General features: G+C 30.9%; 1 protein-coding gene across 1 annotated transcript in view; it reads right to left on the reverse strand.

The window, feature by feature from the left end:
• Nucleotides 1-4521: 4521 nt before the first annotated feature.
• Nucleotides 4522-19297, reverse strand: part of LOC111638834 (leucine-rich repeat flightless-interacting protein 2-like) — a 33628-nt gene continuing 18852 nt past the window's right edge. The window contains exons 4-9 of the mRNA XM_023384588.1: nt 19075-19237; nt 16627-16676; nt 16430-16550; nt 10043-10122; nt 5586-5690; nt 4522-5511 (exon numbers count right to left, since the gene is read on the reverse strand). Coding sequence (XP_023240356.1) covers nt 5404-5511; nt 5586-5690; nt 10043-10122; nt 16430-16550; nt 16627-16676; nt 19075-19237 — 627 coding nt within the window. The 3' untranslated portion in view covers nt 4522-5403. The remainder of the gene's footprint in view (nt 5512-5585; nt 5691-10042; nt 10123-16429; nt 16551-16626; nt 16677-19074; nt 19238-19297) is intronic.

Raw genomic sequence — 19297 nt, forward strand, 5'->3', positions numbered from 1 at the left:
GATGTGCCTTACAAAGGAGAAAAGATAAATATCAAGAAGCAGAACTGCAGTTATTTCCACCTTTAATTTAACACATCTATTTGAACGAACTGCTATGGACATTATAGGTCCTTTGTCGATCATTTTAGTCGCTATGCCGAAGCTATACCTTTGCCTAATATCCATAGTAAAACCATTGCCAAAGCTTTTGTAACTAATATCGTCTTAAGACATTCAACGCCTACTCAACTCCTTACAGATCGAGCACCAAATTTAATCTCCAAGATGTTTAAGGAAGTATGTGAATTACTCCATATTAAAAGACTCTTAACAACTGCATACTATCCTGCATGTAACGGAATAGTTGAACAATTTAACAAAATCCTTATTGACATTATATCACATTATGTCATTAAAGATCAATGGGATTGGGATGAATGGATCCCCTATGCACTCTTTGCCTATAACACCACCATTCATGCTTCTATGAATGATAGACCATTCTTTTTACTTTACAGAAGAGATCCCATTTACCCTTTTGATTTAATTACTCATCCTACTAGGACTAGATATGATATCGATGATAATTTTGCTGCAGAGTTAACCTTCGAATGGCTAATGCACACCAAATAGCACAAGACCATGCTGAACAAGCAGCTAAAGAACGTCAGACACATCACCGCTGTACTCATAAATTAGCTACTTATCATATGGGAGACCATGTTTTTCTCAACAAAGTCGTCATTTCTCAAGGTCTAAAGAAAAAACTAGCACCAAGATGGTCAGGTCCATTCCGAATAGTAACAGAATTAAGTCTTGTCACATTTATTATCAAAAATGTTCACACCAAGAAATAACTCCAAGTTCATGTGAATTGCTTAAAACACTGTAGTGCACGATTAGAATTTGAAAGGACAAAGCCTGTATCTACAGCTGTCATGAAACCCCAATCATTACTACCAGATAATCCAACTATCGCAGATCCATGGGATGAATTCATCCTAACCAAAATTTCTCAACAATCTAAAGACCTAGCAGAAGAAGATGATGAACCGGAAGGGGAGAAAGAAACAACGGAAAAGGAAATACAAATAGAGACCACTCCCCAACAGACCACACGACTGGATGCAGAGGAAGAGCAACTGGAAACTACACCTCCTTACACTCTTAGAAGCTGAGGCCCAGTGCCCGACCAACCTTGGGTAATGCCTTGACCCCAGCAAAGTAGTAGTATTCCTCGACATACTCCTAGGTCTTACTCATCCTCACCCTATGCTCTTAACCATTATTAATCGTCTTATAGCAGGGAAATTAGATCGTTCTAAAAAAACAAAAATTTATGAATCTCATATTTACCTTAGGTAAACCAACATCAATAAACAATTATACTTATTCATATGTTTATGTTATTGTGGTTTATTTTCACTGTGTTGTCATAACGAGAGAGAGAGAGTCAAATATCTTAATTGTAAACTATATAACTCGAGACATGTGACTGTACGTGATGTTACAGCTCTGTTAATATCTCATTGTCAATTTGTAAAATCCTTTAACATTTATAAGAAAAAAAAAGAGAGAGAGAGAGAGAGAGTAGATTAAACCAATTATAATCTTTATTCAAAATCAATCTTGCTCATTTAGAACAAGCATGATTTTAGGAAGGCCAAGGTGATGTGAGGATCCAAATCCAGACTTTCAGTATGTTTATATCACATCGTAGCTAAACTTTTGTTAAATAACTGTCAATTTTCACATATATATAATTGATATATATGCCAAAACTATTGCAAGAGTAAAGATTTTAGCCAAAAGGACTGATTCATTTGGTATTGGATTTTGCAGGATGAGATTCTGAGCCCACTGCTTTTCAATTTATATGTTAATGGTTTGATAGTGCAACTTGCTAAGTCTGAATTACCTGGAATTTCTTTCTGATCAAGTTGAGGTATGGTACTGTACATGTACTAATGTATGATGACAACACTAATTCTTGCCAATATTCCAAAGAAAATTGCAATTCTAGAATTCTGTTGTGACTATGGATTACCTATAAATCTTTCAAAAACAAAAGTGGGGTGTTCAAGATGTGTGGTAGATGATCACCCAGAGAGATATGATTCTTTAATAATCAGCTTTTACAAATCATTTTGAATTACTGTATCTATCCAAAGATATTTGGCTTTGCCTACTTTTTAGACTGTTTCTAAAATGACTTAGGCAAATGCCATTACTCCGAGCGGCAATACGGCCAGTGTGAACCTTTTCGGGATGTTTCTTTTCAATAAAATCTGTCATTTTCTGATAATATCTCGAGATTTCCTTTATCGAGTGAGATCCTTCCACGACGAAGCAAACGTGTGGACCGAGACCGATGAACAGAAGTGAATAAAAAATGGCGCTGCGAACTAATGTAATGTCGTATGGTGAGTTTTTGTTCGAATTTCGTGTCGTATCCTGAAAATTTTGTACGCTGGGGTGTTCGTATCCTGAGGTACCACTGTACGTATACCTGGGACTATTATTTTCATCTTTGGGACACTTATTACAGGCTAAAAGTTATAGTACAGTAGAGCGTCGTTTATCCAAATCAATTGGGGACTGAGATTATTTTTTGGATAATCGATTTTGTATGAAAAAATATATTAACCTATCCCATGTTGAAATTTTTCTCCATTGCGTGTTGCTTTGCGTTGAATTTTCGTCGATGTTAAGCCTAACATAAACTTTTTAAAATAATAATTGTGGCTGTTGTATCATTAGAAATTATTTCTTTATTTTTTACAAACAAAATAAATATATTGAAAAATATAAAAACCAAAAAAATATACTTTAGAAGTTGATCTATTATCAAAAACATTTGATTCAACACGACACACAGTCCTCAGAAAAACACCACACAAAAGTGCCAGTGCTGCCAGCTAAAACACACACACACCAACAAAAAAAATATTGGAGTAGCCAAAGATTGCAACACCACAGCACTAGCAAAAATTTAATTTGCCTACTGGAATGTTTTTGGTTAACTGACGCTCTACTGTATATGTAAGGCTAAAATGGCACTGGTCTTTATATAATTATAAGCAGAATTAATTTTACAAAGTTATTTAACTCAATGATTTCATCTGTATGTCTTTACGCTGCTCTGTATTGGCAATTACTTAAAGCAAGAACAATTTCCATTTTATCATATCTTCAAAGAATTTTTATGTTATACCATAAAATTCCAGTTTATATGTTTCATTTGGAGTTTGGTGTTTCTAGAACATCAGTATTAATAATAAATGCAATAGTTTCTTTTTTGGATTAGACTGTTGAAATCAATGATAAAAGTTATGTTAAAGTAGCATATAACAATTTGTATAAATTGTGTTCAATAATGGATAATTATACATATAATTGGACGTTGGTGTTGAAAAATTTGTTAGATCAACACAGTTTCTCATTTTTATGGTTGTCTCAAGATCCTCATTTGATTGAAATATCAAACATTAATTATAAAAGTGTGTTGTGAACAAAGCGTTCAAGAAGATTAGTTTTTGCTGGAAAAGAATAAACATTTTTGATTATATTGTATTTTTAAAACAAGTTTTGTGTATGAGAAATATTTGTTTATGGACATAATTTTGACCACAACAAAGTGAAGTAGTAATATAATTTTGTGGTCAAAATTATATTACTTCATCACTTAAATTTTCTGTATATTTTTAATTTTTTTGGCATCCCAAACATGGTCTTGTATTATCAGTAATATCACTTTTGTGTAATCTACTTATTTATATACCAAACAAGGCACTATGTTATAGCAGTGTTTAGCAGTAAAACTTCAACATTAACCTTTCCTGCAGCTTGAAATGGTCTTGAATTTTTCCTAGAAAGAGATGAGTGACCAATCAATTGATTGGGGGTCTGAAACTAATTGAAATGGTCAAGAGGCAAATCTTATAAAAACCCATACCACAAGGACACAGAAGTTTTCCAATCAACTTGTGGAGATTTTTAAATCAATTCCTGCCAAATATGCAGTGTATTCTGTCGGTTCCATCCATTTATTCTGTGCTATCACCAAGGTGGTGCAAACTCCCACTAGGGATTTTCAAGTTGTCCCTAGTGGGAGTTTGAACACCCAAAGCTCCAAACAGATTCACCCTCCTCACTGAAGAAAACAATTGAAAGGCAAATACTCATGTCCCAGAACATATATAAAAAGTTTAGGTGGTCAATATAATTTTTCAGATAAAATTGAGTTAGTGTAACAGTCTCTCATTTGAGATCTTTTTAAACAGAGAAATGAATAGTCTTTTCCTCCTGAATTCATTCACCCACTTTCATGGCCTTTCTGATATTAAGGCATGAATTATCAGCAGCCCAAAAGTGATAGGTACTGTTATATAATTAGGCCATGTCCAGGTCCGTACGATCCATAGTGTCAAAAAATTGGGATCCAAGCTTTTTGTGCGGCTTAATGGCCCTACACTGTATGTCTGAATTTGATGTATTGAGTGTTCTAATTGTTTTTTGGTGGTTACTTTAGATCTGTATAAGTAAGTAACAAGTAAATTTTATTGTTTCAGCAGTTACACACATGCGTATTAATTGCAGTGATCCACAAAATACATTTTACTAGGAAGTAATTCTTTGCAAACTCTTAAAAATCCTTTCTAAAATATACCGAGATGGAAATAAATTAAGTATTTTCAACTGTATCTTAGATCGATACATTAAATTTTCAAAATTTCAGTAAAGACAATAATCAAGGTTGTTTCTTTATTAACATTAGAATGACGTGAAATCACAGGACCCGTAATTCCACAATTAAAAAGCAACAACGTACAACACGATGTGAAACTTTAAGGATATAAAATATCACTTTCTTTAAACAACAGAATGAAAAAAATGGCATTTACAAATAAATAATAATAATAATAAAAGGTAGTAAATTTTAACAATCCTAGTGATGATTTTTGAAAGAATTAAAAAAATATGATGTATACAGATGAACAAATTTTGACAATTTCCCTGTGTGGATAACAAAAAAAAAAAAAAAAAAAATGGCACTTTGGAAGTAGTTAACTACGAAACAAATGAAGAAACAAATACAACTTGTTACAAGTAAAATACATTTTGGATCGAGTTTAAAACAATTATGAGTCGAGCCAAAACGATCGACCTTGTTTGTCAACTAGTGGAATAAATTTAATAACCATTACAACATTGTATACGACGTGCGGTTACGTCGTTCCCGGACGGAACTCGATCCGCCACGTACATTATCTCTTAAACAAGGCCGAAGCTCAATTTTTTAAACCACCTGGAACGTTTTAGCACCCGATGCTATACAATTGTGAGGCACTCAAAATATGATTACAAACATGTATAATATGTCAATCACATTCGTTCCCTTAAGACTTTTGAATGTCAAAGAGCTTAACTTTTGATCAGGGCATTCCTTGTTGACTTTAATTTGTCAATTCGCTTTTGTAGATGTTTGTTGGCTGTTTCGAGTTCTTCGATTCTTGCCTGAGCCTCTCGAAACTGGGAAAAAATATCAATTAATAAGCAGAGTGTCATTTCATTTCATAAACTTGATGTTTAAAGCATTTGTATACCTCTCTTTGAACTTTTCTTTTCTCTGCCTTTAATTCGTCTTCTGTTTTCTCTGCCTTTTCTGTGGCCATTTTGTACCTTGTGACTTGACTTTCTAATCTGGCAATCTAAAATCATTAAAATCAATAGCTTTATTTTAAATTTTTGCAACCAAAAATAATTATTACTCTAAATTATAAACAGATCAAAATGAATGACATCCCAAGATCTCAATTTTTTAACATTAATTATCTAAATTATAAAGAAACACACTAAAACTGAACATTTTTCACAAAAATCTAAAATTATTAATGCATAAGCTAGTATTTAAATTAACTTTTAACTCTAAAAAATAAAAAACATATCTAAAACTAGAGTCAACTTATATAGTGGATATAAAATGTAAACCTATACACAAGTGATAAATAAGTGGAACAGCACTCCTAATAATTTGTTCTCTATCATACATCCAATGACTCCATGAAGATATGGATGCTAAATCAGTTAAGGAGTCAACTTTTTATTTCTAATGTTTTTTTTTTTTTTAAATTCTATATCTCAGCTTCAAATTTCATACAACAATTTAGAGAAATCATATGAGATCTGAAGCCAAGAAATAGTCCCTTAAAAACATTTTATCTCTAAGAAAAGTTTATTTTTTTACAATTTAGCATCCATAGCTTTAGATTACTCCTAATAATTGATGTAACTTTTTGGGGTCATTTAAAGTTTTAAAAAGTTTCGTTTTTTTATAGCTTGTCTCTAAATACTGTAAGCAATTTTAGCCAAAGAAGGTCATACTAATTGACCTCAATCTCATAAAATAGACTACAATTAGAAGTGTTTTATTTCAATTTTTTAAATCATAAGCCTTTCTATGAACTTGTGTTTAGATATATATAAGAAAGTTATTTGCTGGCATGTCCACATAATAAAGTTAAAAAATAATTGTAAATTTAGAAGTGTAAAGAAATAAATAAACAATATGTAATTGTTAGAAATTTATTTTTATTATGTTCTTTATGTTGTACCTTGGGTTCACTGCTAGAAGTTACTCTAGCAAGGTTCCACACATACTGAAAACAATGTTTACGTCTGTTACACAATCTGTATGGTTCAAAAAGTGATATTTTGGCAGAATAATCTGCACAATACATGCATGGTTTTTACTTTCTGCTTCTGTTTCACAATCAACTAACAGATTCCTATTAGTTAAAATCAATAGTAAAACAATGTTTGTTATTGAAAGCATCTTATCAGAATGTTTTCAGATCACTAAATTCAAGATTATCAGTGAATATTTGTATTGAATTGGATGATGATGATGATGATCAGAAAAATAAGAACACCTCTCTCCATCACTTAATTAAACAATGCCTTTCAATAGTCACCATTCAAATTTTACCACATTCAATTAAACATTATCAGATCTTAATCCAAACATACAAATGTTGCTTATTATATAAGCAACTGTTTTTTTTACACCCACTATCACATAAGGTATTACCAATGATTCCAACTAACTTATTTACATATTAAGAAGCAGTGTGGTGGAGTCAGTAAACAAAAAGTTCGACTCTGGCAAATTTGCAACTCTAACTCTAACTTTACCCTTTTTTAAAAATGTCACACTGCAATTCTTTTAGAGAAAGATACCACTAGGTATCAAATATTTTAGTATGACTTTTTATACAGAAAATTTAGATTAAAATTGAGGGTGAGAATCAAAAAATGGATATAACAAATTTACCTCAGAAAAACTTTTGAGTACATAAAGAGCACATTATGTCTTAAAAGTGGAATTCCTTTGGGCGTTTAAATGAATTTTTCATAATTAACTAATAATTTTCAAGAAAAAATTAAATACAATAAAATGTAAAAAACAATGATTTGATGAATTATGTAATAAATAGGTCTGTAAAATGGTTTCTCCAGCTCCAGCTATAATGGTTTCTACTATAAGCTTGAGTTTAGTCAACCATCAGTAGGAAATAGTTAATTTCCTACTGATGGTTGACTAAACTCAAGCTTATAGTAAATTTTGAAAAAAAATCTATATTTTATCATCTTGAACTGATGGGTGCAATCGTGCCCTGAGAACTTAAACCAGTGAATAATAAGTTGAAACAATCCTATTAATTACATTTTGCAGTTTTCTCTTCGTCTTTTAGTTTCTTGCAGTTAGATTTTAATCTTGGTTTTACTTTTTTTCATTGTTTTTCTATTGACTGTTTTAAGACCAAATTATGTTATTGAAGCTATAATAAATACTCACAAATAACTTGAAACCAACAGAACAGCAGTGAAAAAATAATCAGTCAAAAAAAAAAAAAAACAATTGATATCTAAAGTAAAACATCCGAGATGTAAAAAGATATTGCATTAAATAAAAATCATGGCACTTGAAATGAAAGTCATATTTTTTTCTTGAGAGCTTCTCTTTGGTAAAGATATGGTATCACTTTGAAGTGACAAGCTTAAGTGTTTACTTTCTAGACACAATCCTATGACTAACTACAAGTGTTCATTGGTTTTATCCACTCAGCCACTGGAGGGCCATAAATTAATAAAAAGTATTTTCTGAAAGTATAGAACATGTTGCATGAGATACACAACATTTTGCTATGAAATGTTCTTTATGGATAGATAAATTTAGATATCAAAATGATATTAAAGTATCTGTTTTCTAAGAAATTTCTTTAGATACTAATTACAGTAGAGCGTCGATTTTCCGAATCAATTGGGGACTGGGGTTGTCCGGATAACTGATTTACATATGAAAAAATAGTTTAACGTATCCGATTTCGAAATTTTTCTCCGTTGCATGTCGCTTCGTGTTGAATTTTCGTCGATGTTAAGCCTAACAAAGACTATTGTATCGTTAAAAATTATTTTTTTATTTTGTACAAACAAAATAAATATATTGAAAAATATACTTCAGATGTTAATTTAGTATCAAAAACGTAAAATATTTGAGTAACCCAAGACATAGCCAAAGATTGAAGCGCCACAGCACTGGCGAAAATTTAAATTTGCTGACTGGAATTCTTTCGGATGATTGACTTTCGGAAAATCGACGCTCTACTGTAATTAAAAAATATTTTTCTTACTTCATATTTACCAATAGTAAACTTTGATGTCAGAATTGAAAGAATTTTATCGACTCCGGCTTTGCAACTCTGTTAAGAAGTACTTATTCAAACTTAATATAGTTAAGTAATGTGATTTGATAAGTATATTGTTGGTTTGTAATAGTAAATTTTTAAGATACATAAATTAGCAATAGTTGTAAAAGTATATCAATTATTTATCATACTCATTCCATTGTTTCAAATTTTACAGTGGCAGTATGTTATTTAGTTAAGTAATGGAGGGGAGGTTGATACTTTTGTGATTGTTTGTGTGTGTATTATTTAAAATATTGCATAATGGTGTTGAATTTTATGATGTTTTAGTATTTTTAGTATTTGAGTAGATACATTATATGAATAGTATTGGTAGTTATTTAAAAATTAATAGAAAAATATAAAATAATGCTTTGTTTTTACAGCAGAGACATAATTATATTTAATGGGGGGTGTATAAGGAAGACATGTTTTAAACATCAAAAATCATTTAAAATTTCAATTTATATGCTACAATAAATAATATTATCAAACATCTTTATTATTTAATTTAGAATAGCAAAACAATCAATAAATACTGTTTATTTTATTGTAGCTGAGGAAGAGACATTGAGCTGTTATCAACAACTTGAAATACATATATAATACACTGAATTAAAATATTCTAGAAGATACATCAGTCAGTATTCATTTGATACTAGATTTCTAAGAAATTTTCAAGAATCATTTGAAATTTTTTCTTTTTACAAGGTGCCCAGATACACTCACTTCACCTCCCTCTGGTTGGCCCTGATATATATATCATACAGCTCATACTAATGTTTTATAATTAATGTGTCAATGAGAGTGATATGTCCTTATTATACACTTTTGCCATAGGCAATTGTTAGTTTTAGCATACCATACTTTTGGAGTTGGCTTATAGCAGTGATCTCCAAACTTTTTTGATTGCGTACCCCTAAGATGAAAAGAATTATAATAAAATTTGCTAAATTTCCTGCTACCTGTAAATTTGAATTCGTGATCATGAGCCTACTTCTTCAGGAGGATGACTAAGATTATGTGTGTCCTGTCTGCAGTCTATCTACAGTATTTTGGAGGAAAACTTAGTGTACCCCGAAGTAGCAGTATGAGTACCCCACTTTGGAGAACACTGACTTATAGGACAGGTATAGGTCTAACCAAAATTTTTTATTGAAAATATAGACATCGACTTATAAGCTGGCATATGTAATGATAAAAAAATTTAGATGAATCTTTTCATTTACCATGCAAATCCTCAATTCATTAAATAGTTTTTAATTAAAATCCCTATTTAATGAATCAATATTAAAAGAAAAAAAATTTCTACTTACATTACTTTGTAAAGAAGAAATTTCTTGCTCCATTTTCTTTAACTTGTATTTATAATCATTGATTTGTTTATTGGCTTCTCCTAAAATAAAATAATTTATGACTTATTTTAGCTAAGATATTGATTTTATACATTTTAATAATTAAAACAGAATATGTAATATTATTCAAAATTATATGATTACTTTTTTATAAGCCACTGTATCAAGGACTAAAAAATAAACAATCAGTAAGTTAGTTGTTATTCTCAAAAAAATTATAATTTTATAAAGTAATCATTTCTAAAATTTTATTTAAAAAATAATTAAATTATTTTTAACTTATATGTCACTGTTCATTATGAAATATATAATTTGTACTTTCTAACTAATATTTCATAAATTTAGGCATTTAAACTTACTTAAAATACCCAAACTCCAACAGTAACATGTGATATTAGCTACCAGAACTAATGTTTTCAAAGTTCTTATGCCTGCATCTCTAACAAAAAAAGTTAGAACATTTTTTGTAGGACATATATTCGAATTACTGCAGCACCTGAAGATGCAGGCATAAGAACTTTGAAAACATTGGTTCTGGTAGCTAATATCATATGTTACTGTCGGAGTTTGGGTATTTTAAGTTAGACATTTAAAATAATCTGGATTCTTTGTGTAAATAACAAATATAGCTTCAAATCTTAATGAACATTTCATGCAAATAACAGTTATTATTTGCATGAAATGTTTTTAGTAGTAGAAACAGACTTAGAATGAGGACACACTGATTAGACCAAACTATGTAAAGCATCTTCAAAATAACTAAAAAGATAACTAAAGACAAAGATCCGGATTAACCCACACTAAATAGGATAATCTTGAACATGCTTGGAGCATGTTCAAGATTCGTGCGAATTTTCGTATCGTGCGAATTTTGTCAACAAGGTTAATTTTAAACTGTTTACAAGATGGACACTTTGGAGTATTTTATGCAATTAGTATTCGAATTTCATGTTTTCTACTTCTTTAATTCGGGTTCTCGAATTCACAAATTGTTTTTTTCCACCGTTTTATGTATGATAAACATTGCAGTGTTAATCAGAAGCAATCATTTCTTGACCGTGTATGGCGGTGTGTTCACGGTCAACGTTCTCCTGTTGATCTCGCTGACTATTTCCTTATTATGGATTGCTGAAGTATTGAGACGTATAAAGATTACATTTTTTCTTTGTGAAAAGTGTTTTGGTCACGATGTCTTCAACGTAGTTCTGATGATTCTTCAAGTTTTTACATTTCATTACACATCGTGTTGGGTTCTGAAACGTATTTGCGAAGTTTCCATAGCAAGAAAGCAACAATTAAAGCAGTTTACAAATCTTCCTTTCTATGACAAAGAAGAGTTGCAACCCTATTTCAAGTTATAGGAAAGATTTAGTGTTGACCTCTCCTGAAAATTTTAATCTTTTTTTAAAATATACACAATGAATTTTAAGACAAATGTTCTGTAGCACTTATTCTTTGTATTTAATGAATATTCAGTTTTCTATAAAAATTTATATGTACTTTTCAGAAAGTTTTACAAAAGTTTACCCTGATGAGTGCAGCAAAATGTAATGACAATTGTATTATTGGAAAATTGGAAGATTAGATGGCATTAATCACATCTTTTATTCAGTTTGATTAAACCAGCTTTTCTTTTAATTGTCACTCTCCATTTTATATGAAAAAAAAACATTGAAAGTAAAAATAGATGAAAAGTTATGGGAGAAATTTGGCAAAAATTTCTTTCATTTGCACATGTAAACATGCATGCATGTGCATATTGTGTATGTACAACACACACACACACAATTTCCAGATAATAGTAATATCTGATTCAGAAGAAAACATTTATAGTACAGTAGTTCTTTCTTGTCTTAGTCTTGCTTTAATGGTATGGGGTAAATATATCTAAAGATATTTTGGTCATTTTGTCTTATCAATGTAGTCTTCAGCTTTACAGAAAAATAAAAGTAGCTGGGAGGAAATGATAATTACATTATCAGAAAAATCTGAAATCTTAAAAAGTAAATACTTTATACACTATAAGATGTTAAAGTTTGACCCAAGACACCTTGTAGAATATTGTGACATATGAACTGTCAGTTAATTTGATCAACATTATTTTAAATTACAAGATTTTCTTGTTTTATCATTAATTAATCTTTAAAATACAATTCTCAATTAATATATAGCCTATATATTATTATTCAATTTAATATATATGTATAAAAGAATATTGCAAAGAATTATTATAAATTGATTAGTAGCACTTCATATCTGCATTATAATATGAAACAGCATTTGTCCCTATTGTGTACAATCAAACATACAGTAGAGCATCGATTATCCGACCCCCGATCAACCGACCCCTCGGTTAACCGACCCCTCGGTTAACCGACCGTCCTAGTTGGCAAATTTCAAATGTCCGCTAGTGATGTGGCGCTACAATATTTGGCTATGTCTTGGCTACTTTAATATTATTTTTACGTGTTTTAGCTGGCAACACTAGCTCGACTATGAAAGGGAACCAGTATTTAAATGAGGTTTAATTTTCTAATTTTTAATTATACAATAGTGACGATTATTATTTTAAAAAATTTTTGTTAGGCTTAACATTGATGAAAATCAACGCGAAGTAGGTTAATAGTGATATACTAATTACATGGGATATACTAATATACTATACTAATAATGTATTTTTTCATATTTTTCGGTTATCCAACCAACCCCAGTCCCCAATTGAGTCGGACAATCGATGATCTACTGTATTTTCTTTTCACACAAACTGTTGGTGACAGATCCTGTTTTGAAAACAAATTATCTAAATTTCATGCAAATAATACCTGTCATACTTCTATAAGTCCATTGGTAAAAACACAGAGATTGAAAGTTCCCAAAAATAAAGAAAGTCAGTTTTTCAAAATCAAAGCAAATAAAAATTATATTTATCTCTACATGATGATATCTTTGATCTGAAATATTTTTTTTGAAATGTTCTTTGCCATATTTTTTTGTAATGCTTTTTTATTGAATGAAGTTAATTTAGTTTTTATTTATTTCAATGATGAATAAAGATGGCAAGGGGCCTTGGGATGCTTGGCTTTCCCAGGACTCAAATAGGAGGTTAATGGGACCATTAAGAAGTCTGAAAATTTTTGCTCTGTTCTTAATTTTAAACTTAAGTAGCTATTCCAAAATTTATGCACAAAAAATTCTACATACAATGATTGTTTCAAGATGAAAAGTATGTCATCAACGTAACTTCTGTAAAGCTTTATTTTAGTTCCAAACTGTTTCAATACCTCCATTCTACTTCTTTGATTATCAGTTATACCAAAGTTTCTGCTATGGGCAATCCAATTAGGACCCCTCTATTTTGTCTATAAAATCTTCTAGTGAATTTAAAATATGATCAGAGAGAAGAGAGAGCGTATTATATAGAATTAATAAAATCCTCATGATATTACTGGTATAGAATTCAAATAAATAAGCAATTACCTATAACCAGCATTAATTCTCTTATAAACAAGCATTTTCTTCCATCTTTAATAGTCATCATCAGGTTTCTATGCTTTGGAATGTTTGTAAAAGAATGCATCTTCCAAATATTCAAAAATTGCACACCTTGAAGATATGCACATGCTCTATGTAACTCTTTAAAAAAATGAGTCTTCAAACTGGCTTACTATTTTAAAAATTCAATGTTTATATAAATTATAAAGGTAAACTTGAGAATGATCTTTTTACATCAAAATATGCTCTCCACACAGCTGCCAGCAAGTCCATTTCTTTGAAATTGATGGCTGTTCCTCTCTTGAATGCTTTAAATATCTCCAGCTGTTTGAGATATTTTAGACTGGCCTGGTCCTCGCACCGTTGTAGTAATTGTGCATTATCAAAGTTCACCCTGACGTCATTGTCAATGGCGTATGAAGCCAATGCTGAAGTGAAAAGACCTTTTTAAATGGAGTATTTATGTTCCTTGATCCTTGTTTTAAGACAATGTGCAGTAGCACCAATATATTCGCCAGGACGGTTCACCCTATGATCGTAAACAGGGATAGAATATACACCTGGGATATTATTTCGATCCAATTGGTCCTTATTGTCTCTTAAACAAGAGAAAATGGTTGGATCTCCTGTATGCGACCTTATTACTTGTAAAGCAGGCTATTTGTTTGTAGGTGTTGGTAAGGATCTTGCTGTAAGTAATAGGTAAAAGTACTTGTCTCCTGTAAGTGCTGTTTCCGCTGTGCAACCAGATCATTAATTAGATGTGCAGGGTAACTATGCTGCCTAGCTACACTTGAAATATACTCCAGTTCGATTCTCCTATCTTCTGCATTCGAACAATGGGAGTAAGCCTTTACTAATGGCCTTAAAAGCAGAGATCTTGTAACCAAAAGGATCATGAATGAGATTTTGCATGGATGAAAAGCAGAGCATACAAGGTCTTACGGCATATCTTAGTTCTTAATTGGACATGTTGTAGCGTGATGTCTATATCGAGAAAGTGTACGTTGGTGGAGCTTTGTTGCTCTGCCCACAGCCAAGAGGCCATAAGTATTATCATTGAAAGCCTCAATGAATGCTTCCAAGTTTGGTTTTCTTCTCCAAATAGTCAACACATCATCCACATATCTAGCATACAACTTAATGTCATTGCTTACGCCAGGTAAGACACACCGCTCAAGTTGCCTGACCACCAACTCACAAAGCATTCCTGAGATGGGACTACCCATGGGTACCTCTCTACTTTGAAGGAAAGAATCTCTTTCAAATATGAAAAAGGGCAGAGTGACATAAGATGTGACAACTCTAAGATGCTGGAAATATTTAAAAAAAAAAAAAAAAAAGTTACATTGAGCATGTGCGTATCTTCAAGATGTGCAATTTTTGAATTTTTGGAAGATGAATTCTTTTACAAACATTCCAAAGCATAGAAACATGATGATGACTGTTAAAGACAGAAGAAAACATTCATTTATAAGAGAATTAATGCTGGTTATAGGTTATTTATTTACTACAGTGAAAACTGCTTAGGTGACCACCTGCATTCGACGGGCACCTGTCAAAATGGGCAAAAATTTCTGGCACGGAATAGTTTATCCATAGAGTCTTCGTATAAGTTACCTGTATTAAACGACCACCCGTGTAACGCGACCGCGGGCATCGATATTTAGTCCGAAACAACATACAACACTTGTAATAAGCGACCACTTTCGCGAATGTATCTGGTCTAAACTATTGTAAGAACCTATCTCAACAACGTTTCTGCCTCCTAATATAATGAATTAGTCTAAACTCTTGTTCGAACCCATCCCGGGCACTTCTCCCACCCTTGAAATTAGATGCAGGTGTTAATAAATTAGTCTAGCAACAAAGGAAATTCATTTCAGTTTGTTGGAAAATATCCGAAATGCAAAGTGCTGTCGTTAGAAAATCGTATTAAAGTTATCACAACGGCAATTATCGGCGAAGTTTAACTGTGGGAAAACAAAATTTATTTTACCCTAAACCTACAGTATTTTCCTTGGGGGTGTAAAATATTGTACACGATACAATTAATCGCTGATCTCATCGTTTGATAAAATCTATTTTTATTTATTTATTTTGAAGCTCATATACAGTACACGTGCGGTAAATAGTTTCTATATCAATCTACCTTATTTCCACGATATTTTTATAAAAATAATATCCAAGTAATTTTCGCAGGCAAAATATTCAAAAAACAATAAACGCATTAATGCAAAAATCAGTTTTACTTCCTTTTTCGATTCTGTGATTGTAACGAAATCGTATAATGAGAAAAAATAATAAAATCGTTTTATTATTAATAATTTTTCTTATTGTACTTAATTAAGAAAATATTAAAAAATACATTGTTTTTAAAGTTAAAATGAAGATTAAACTAACGAAAACCAAAAGCAAAGTGATGGAGAGATAGGACGCGCTTGTATATTGATGACGTAATACACATAACTGAGGAGCGAACGAAAACAACCGAGTCGAATTAATTAAGTCGGAAAGAGTGTGCAGGTTTTACTGTATATAGAATCAAGTCCACTTAACAGTTTAGAATACTTTTAAGAAAATGAAAAACAGAACAAAAAATTTGAGTAGGCATACATCAAATTCCTTAGGTGTTTCTTTGAAATCAAGAATTGTAGTTTCAGTGAAGCCAAAGATGAACCTAACTGGCTCAAAAGTACTTGGATATTAGAAGAAAGGTTTTCTCAGACTGGTGTTCAAAAGCTAGTTTGTATGAAGATTGATTTATTTAAGTCAACAATGCAATGATATAATGATTGTTACTTTAAATATAGACACATTTATAATATTTTAGGGTATGCATTTAAACCAACTTACTTTGAACTTCTAAAAGTTTAATTTCAGGACCATTTGATTGAGATCCATTGCTGGAAGTTATTTGTTCCATTTTTGACAATTTTTGTCTTTCTTCTTCCAAATCAAGACGTATCCTATAGATCTAAAAAAGAAGATATGTGATATTATTGATTTAGATTTTTTATACAAATTGACAACATAATTTAATAGATCTTTACCTCATCTAGCAATTCTTGTTTTTCTTCTGCAAATTTCTTTAATCTAACATCTATGAAAAAATTTATATCGTTAATACAATTCTATCAATTTGGTATGATATACATTTATTCCAAACAAATAAAAATTAGTAAAATGAATTTTAAAACAAATATCTTTTATAGAGCTGATAAGGAAAGAAAAAAATGATTTAGTCTCTTCTATACAAAATTTATCCTAAGTTTATTCTTTTATTTTGATTATTTTTCAATATTTTTGAAAAAAATGTGTATATGTACAGTATATATGTACAAGGTAACTTCAAGAAGTTTCCAGAATTATGCTGGGTTAGTTAATTAAAGGCAATGAAATGCATGTCTTAGCTAAAAATGTCAGGAATGGAGAAATGTGTTCAAACAAATCTATACTCTCTACAAAGATGACAACAGTTACCATTCCCTAAAGGTCGTGTTAGTGAGATGTCATGAAACAGAGTGGCAAAAATGTCTGTGGAAAAACAACATGCAAATATCAAATTTTGTGTGTTATTGGAGAAAAGACCCTCTGAGACCTTAAAGACGCTTCAGGATGTCTGTGTTGAATCTGCCATGAAGCATTCTCAAGTTTATGACTGGCAAAAATGTTTTCATGAGAGACAAGAAATATTGCAAGTATTGCTGATGATTTGCGAAGTGGTCATCTGTCAACATCAATATCTGAGGAGAAAGTGTCAGTTGTTGTCTGACCTCACAATTTCATGCACAACAGTCAATTTAGCAAATCACTAAGACAGGAATTTTGGTTGGAAGTTGTCATCCATCCTGCATTATCAACTGAACATGCACGAATGATCTCAGTGGACCAGCAAAAAATTCCCAAAATGTGTAGAGCTCTCATTGAACTGGCCGATAAGAATCTGGAATTTCTTAACAACATTATCACAGGTGACAAAATTGAGTGTTTCTTGTACCATCCAAAAATGACAATCTGTGCAATAGAAGTCACCTACTTCACTGCAATCCATGAAATTCAAGCAGAACAGGAGTAAGGAGAAGGTTATGTTGGAGGTCTTCTTTGATGTTTAGGGGATTGTTCACTACGAATTTATACCCAAGGGTTGCACAATCAACAAGATGTACATTGACATACTTCACCTTATACAATTATCAATTACTTATACAATATCATTATACAACATATTATATACGTCTTAGAGAAACCATCTGCTGAGAATGTCTGCACCAGTAGAAAAACAACACATCAGTGCTTCTCTACAACAATGCTCCTGCACATTGGTTGCTGCTGGTAAAGCAGTACCTACCTGTCAAACATGGAGTGATCACATTAAAGCATCCTCCATACTCTCTGGATCTCACTTTGTGTGATTTCTACCTTTTCCCCTGGTTGAAAGATGTTATCAAGGGATGCCACTTCAAGAATGCAGGTAAGGTTATATACAGAGTGCAACATCTACATTGCAGGCATTGTCATGAGACAATTTCCAAGGATGTTTTCAGCAACTATACCAGCATTGGCAAAAGTGTGTGATTGCAGAAGAACAATACTTTGAAGGACATGTTGCTTGATTTGTCAATTGCACACATACTTTTGCGTAATAAACCAATTCTGAAAACTTTTTGAAGCTACCTTGTATATATCTTACTGAGTGAAGTGACAATATTTTATTAATACATTTAAAAAAGATAAAATATTGAATAAAAATAATCTTTTAGATCCAAACTGAAATCAGAAATTAAATTTATAAAAACAAAAATTTTCGTGTTCAAATTATAATTTTGATACTACTATTTTCAAATAAACTGAAAAATTTTATGAAAGTCAGTATAATTATATTCCCTCAGATCACTATTGAAACACTAATGTCATAAAAATCATTTAATTTACATCCTGCATTTAGAAACAAATAAATTGTTTATAGCATTGCATTGCAATTTCATACATATCATTCTACCCCTTTGGTAATCCAATAATAATAATTATAATAAAATATGTAAACATAAGATTAATCTGAATGTAAAGATACAGCTCAAAATTTTTTAGAAATTAAATTCATATTTTTGTTCTCTGCAATAGATTTTTAGTTATGATGCAGTTTTTATTGTATTAAGTGACAATATTATTTAATTATTATTACTTATATAAATTTAAATGCAAGAATAAAATGCATCATAATCCTTACCACATTTTAAAATATAAAATTTAAATGAAAATGCAATTGTAAAAAATTGATAATTAAATTTTGTTGTTGTTTATTCAAATTTTAAAGTGTTTATTCTAGTATTATATTTCAACATTAAACATGATCTGAATGCAAATTATACAATATTTCAAATATAACACATTTCTGTCCAATAGAATTAGATTTCCTTTGTTTTTATAATAACAACTTTTAATTTTTACTTTATAAAAATACTATTTGTACATTTCAAAAAATTTTCATAAATACTTACTCAAAGGACCATCACCAGCCTTTTCTAATAATTGAGCAGTAGCCTGAGATACAAGAGCAACTTTTGGTAAATTAGGTAATGACTTTTCCGGTGTACTGCGAGGACTATCTTCGATATCACCATTAACTAATCCCTCACCATTAATGAGAACAAGACCATTTTCCTAAAATTAAATGTGTAAAGTAAAAATAATATGAAATCCTAATTTCTTTATTTCAAACCT

This window comes from Centruroides sculpturatus, unplaced genomic scaffold (genome assembly GCF_000671375.1).
Source record: "Centruroides sculpturatus isolate CEXI.00-Female unplaced genomic scaffold, Cexi_2.0 scaffold1107, whole genome shotgun sequence".
NCBI lineage: Eukaryota > Metazoa > Arthropoda > Arachnida > Scorpiones > Buthidae > Centruroides > Centruroides sculpturatus.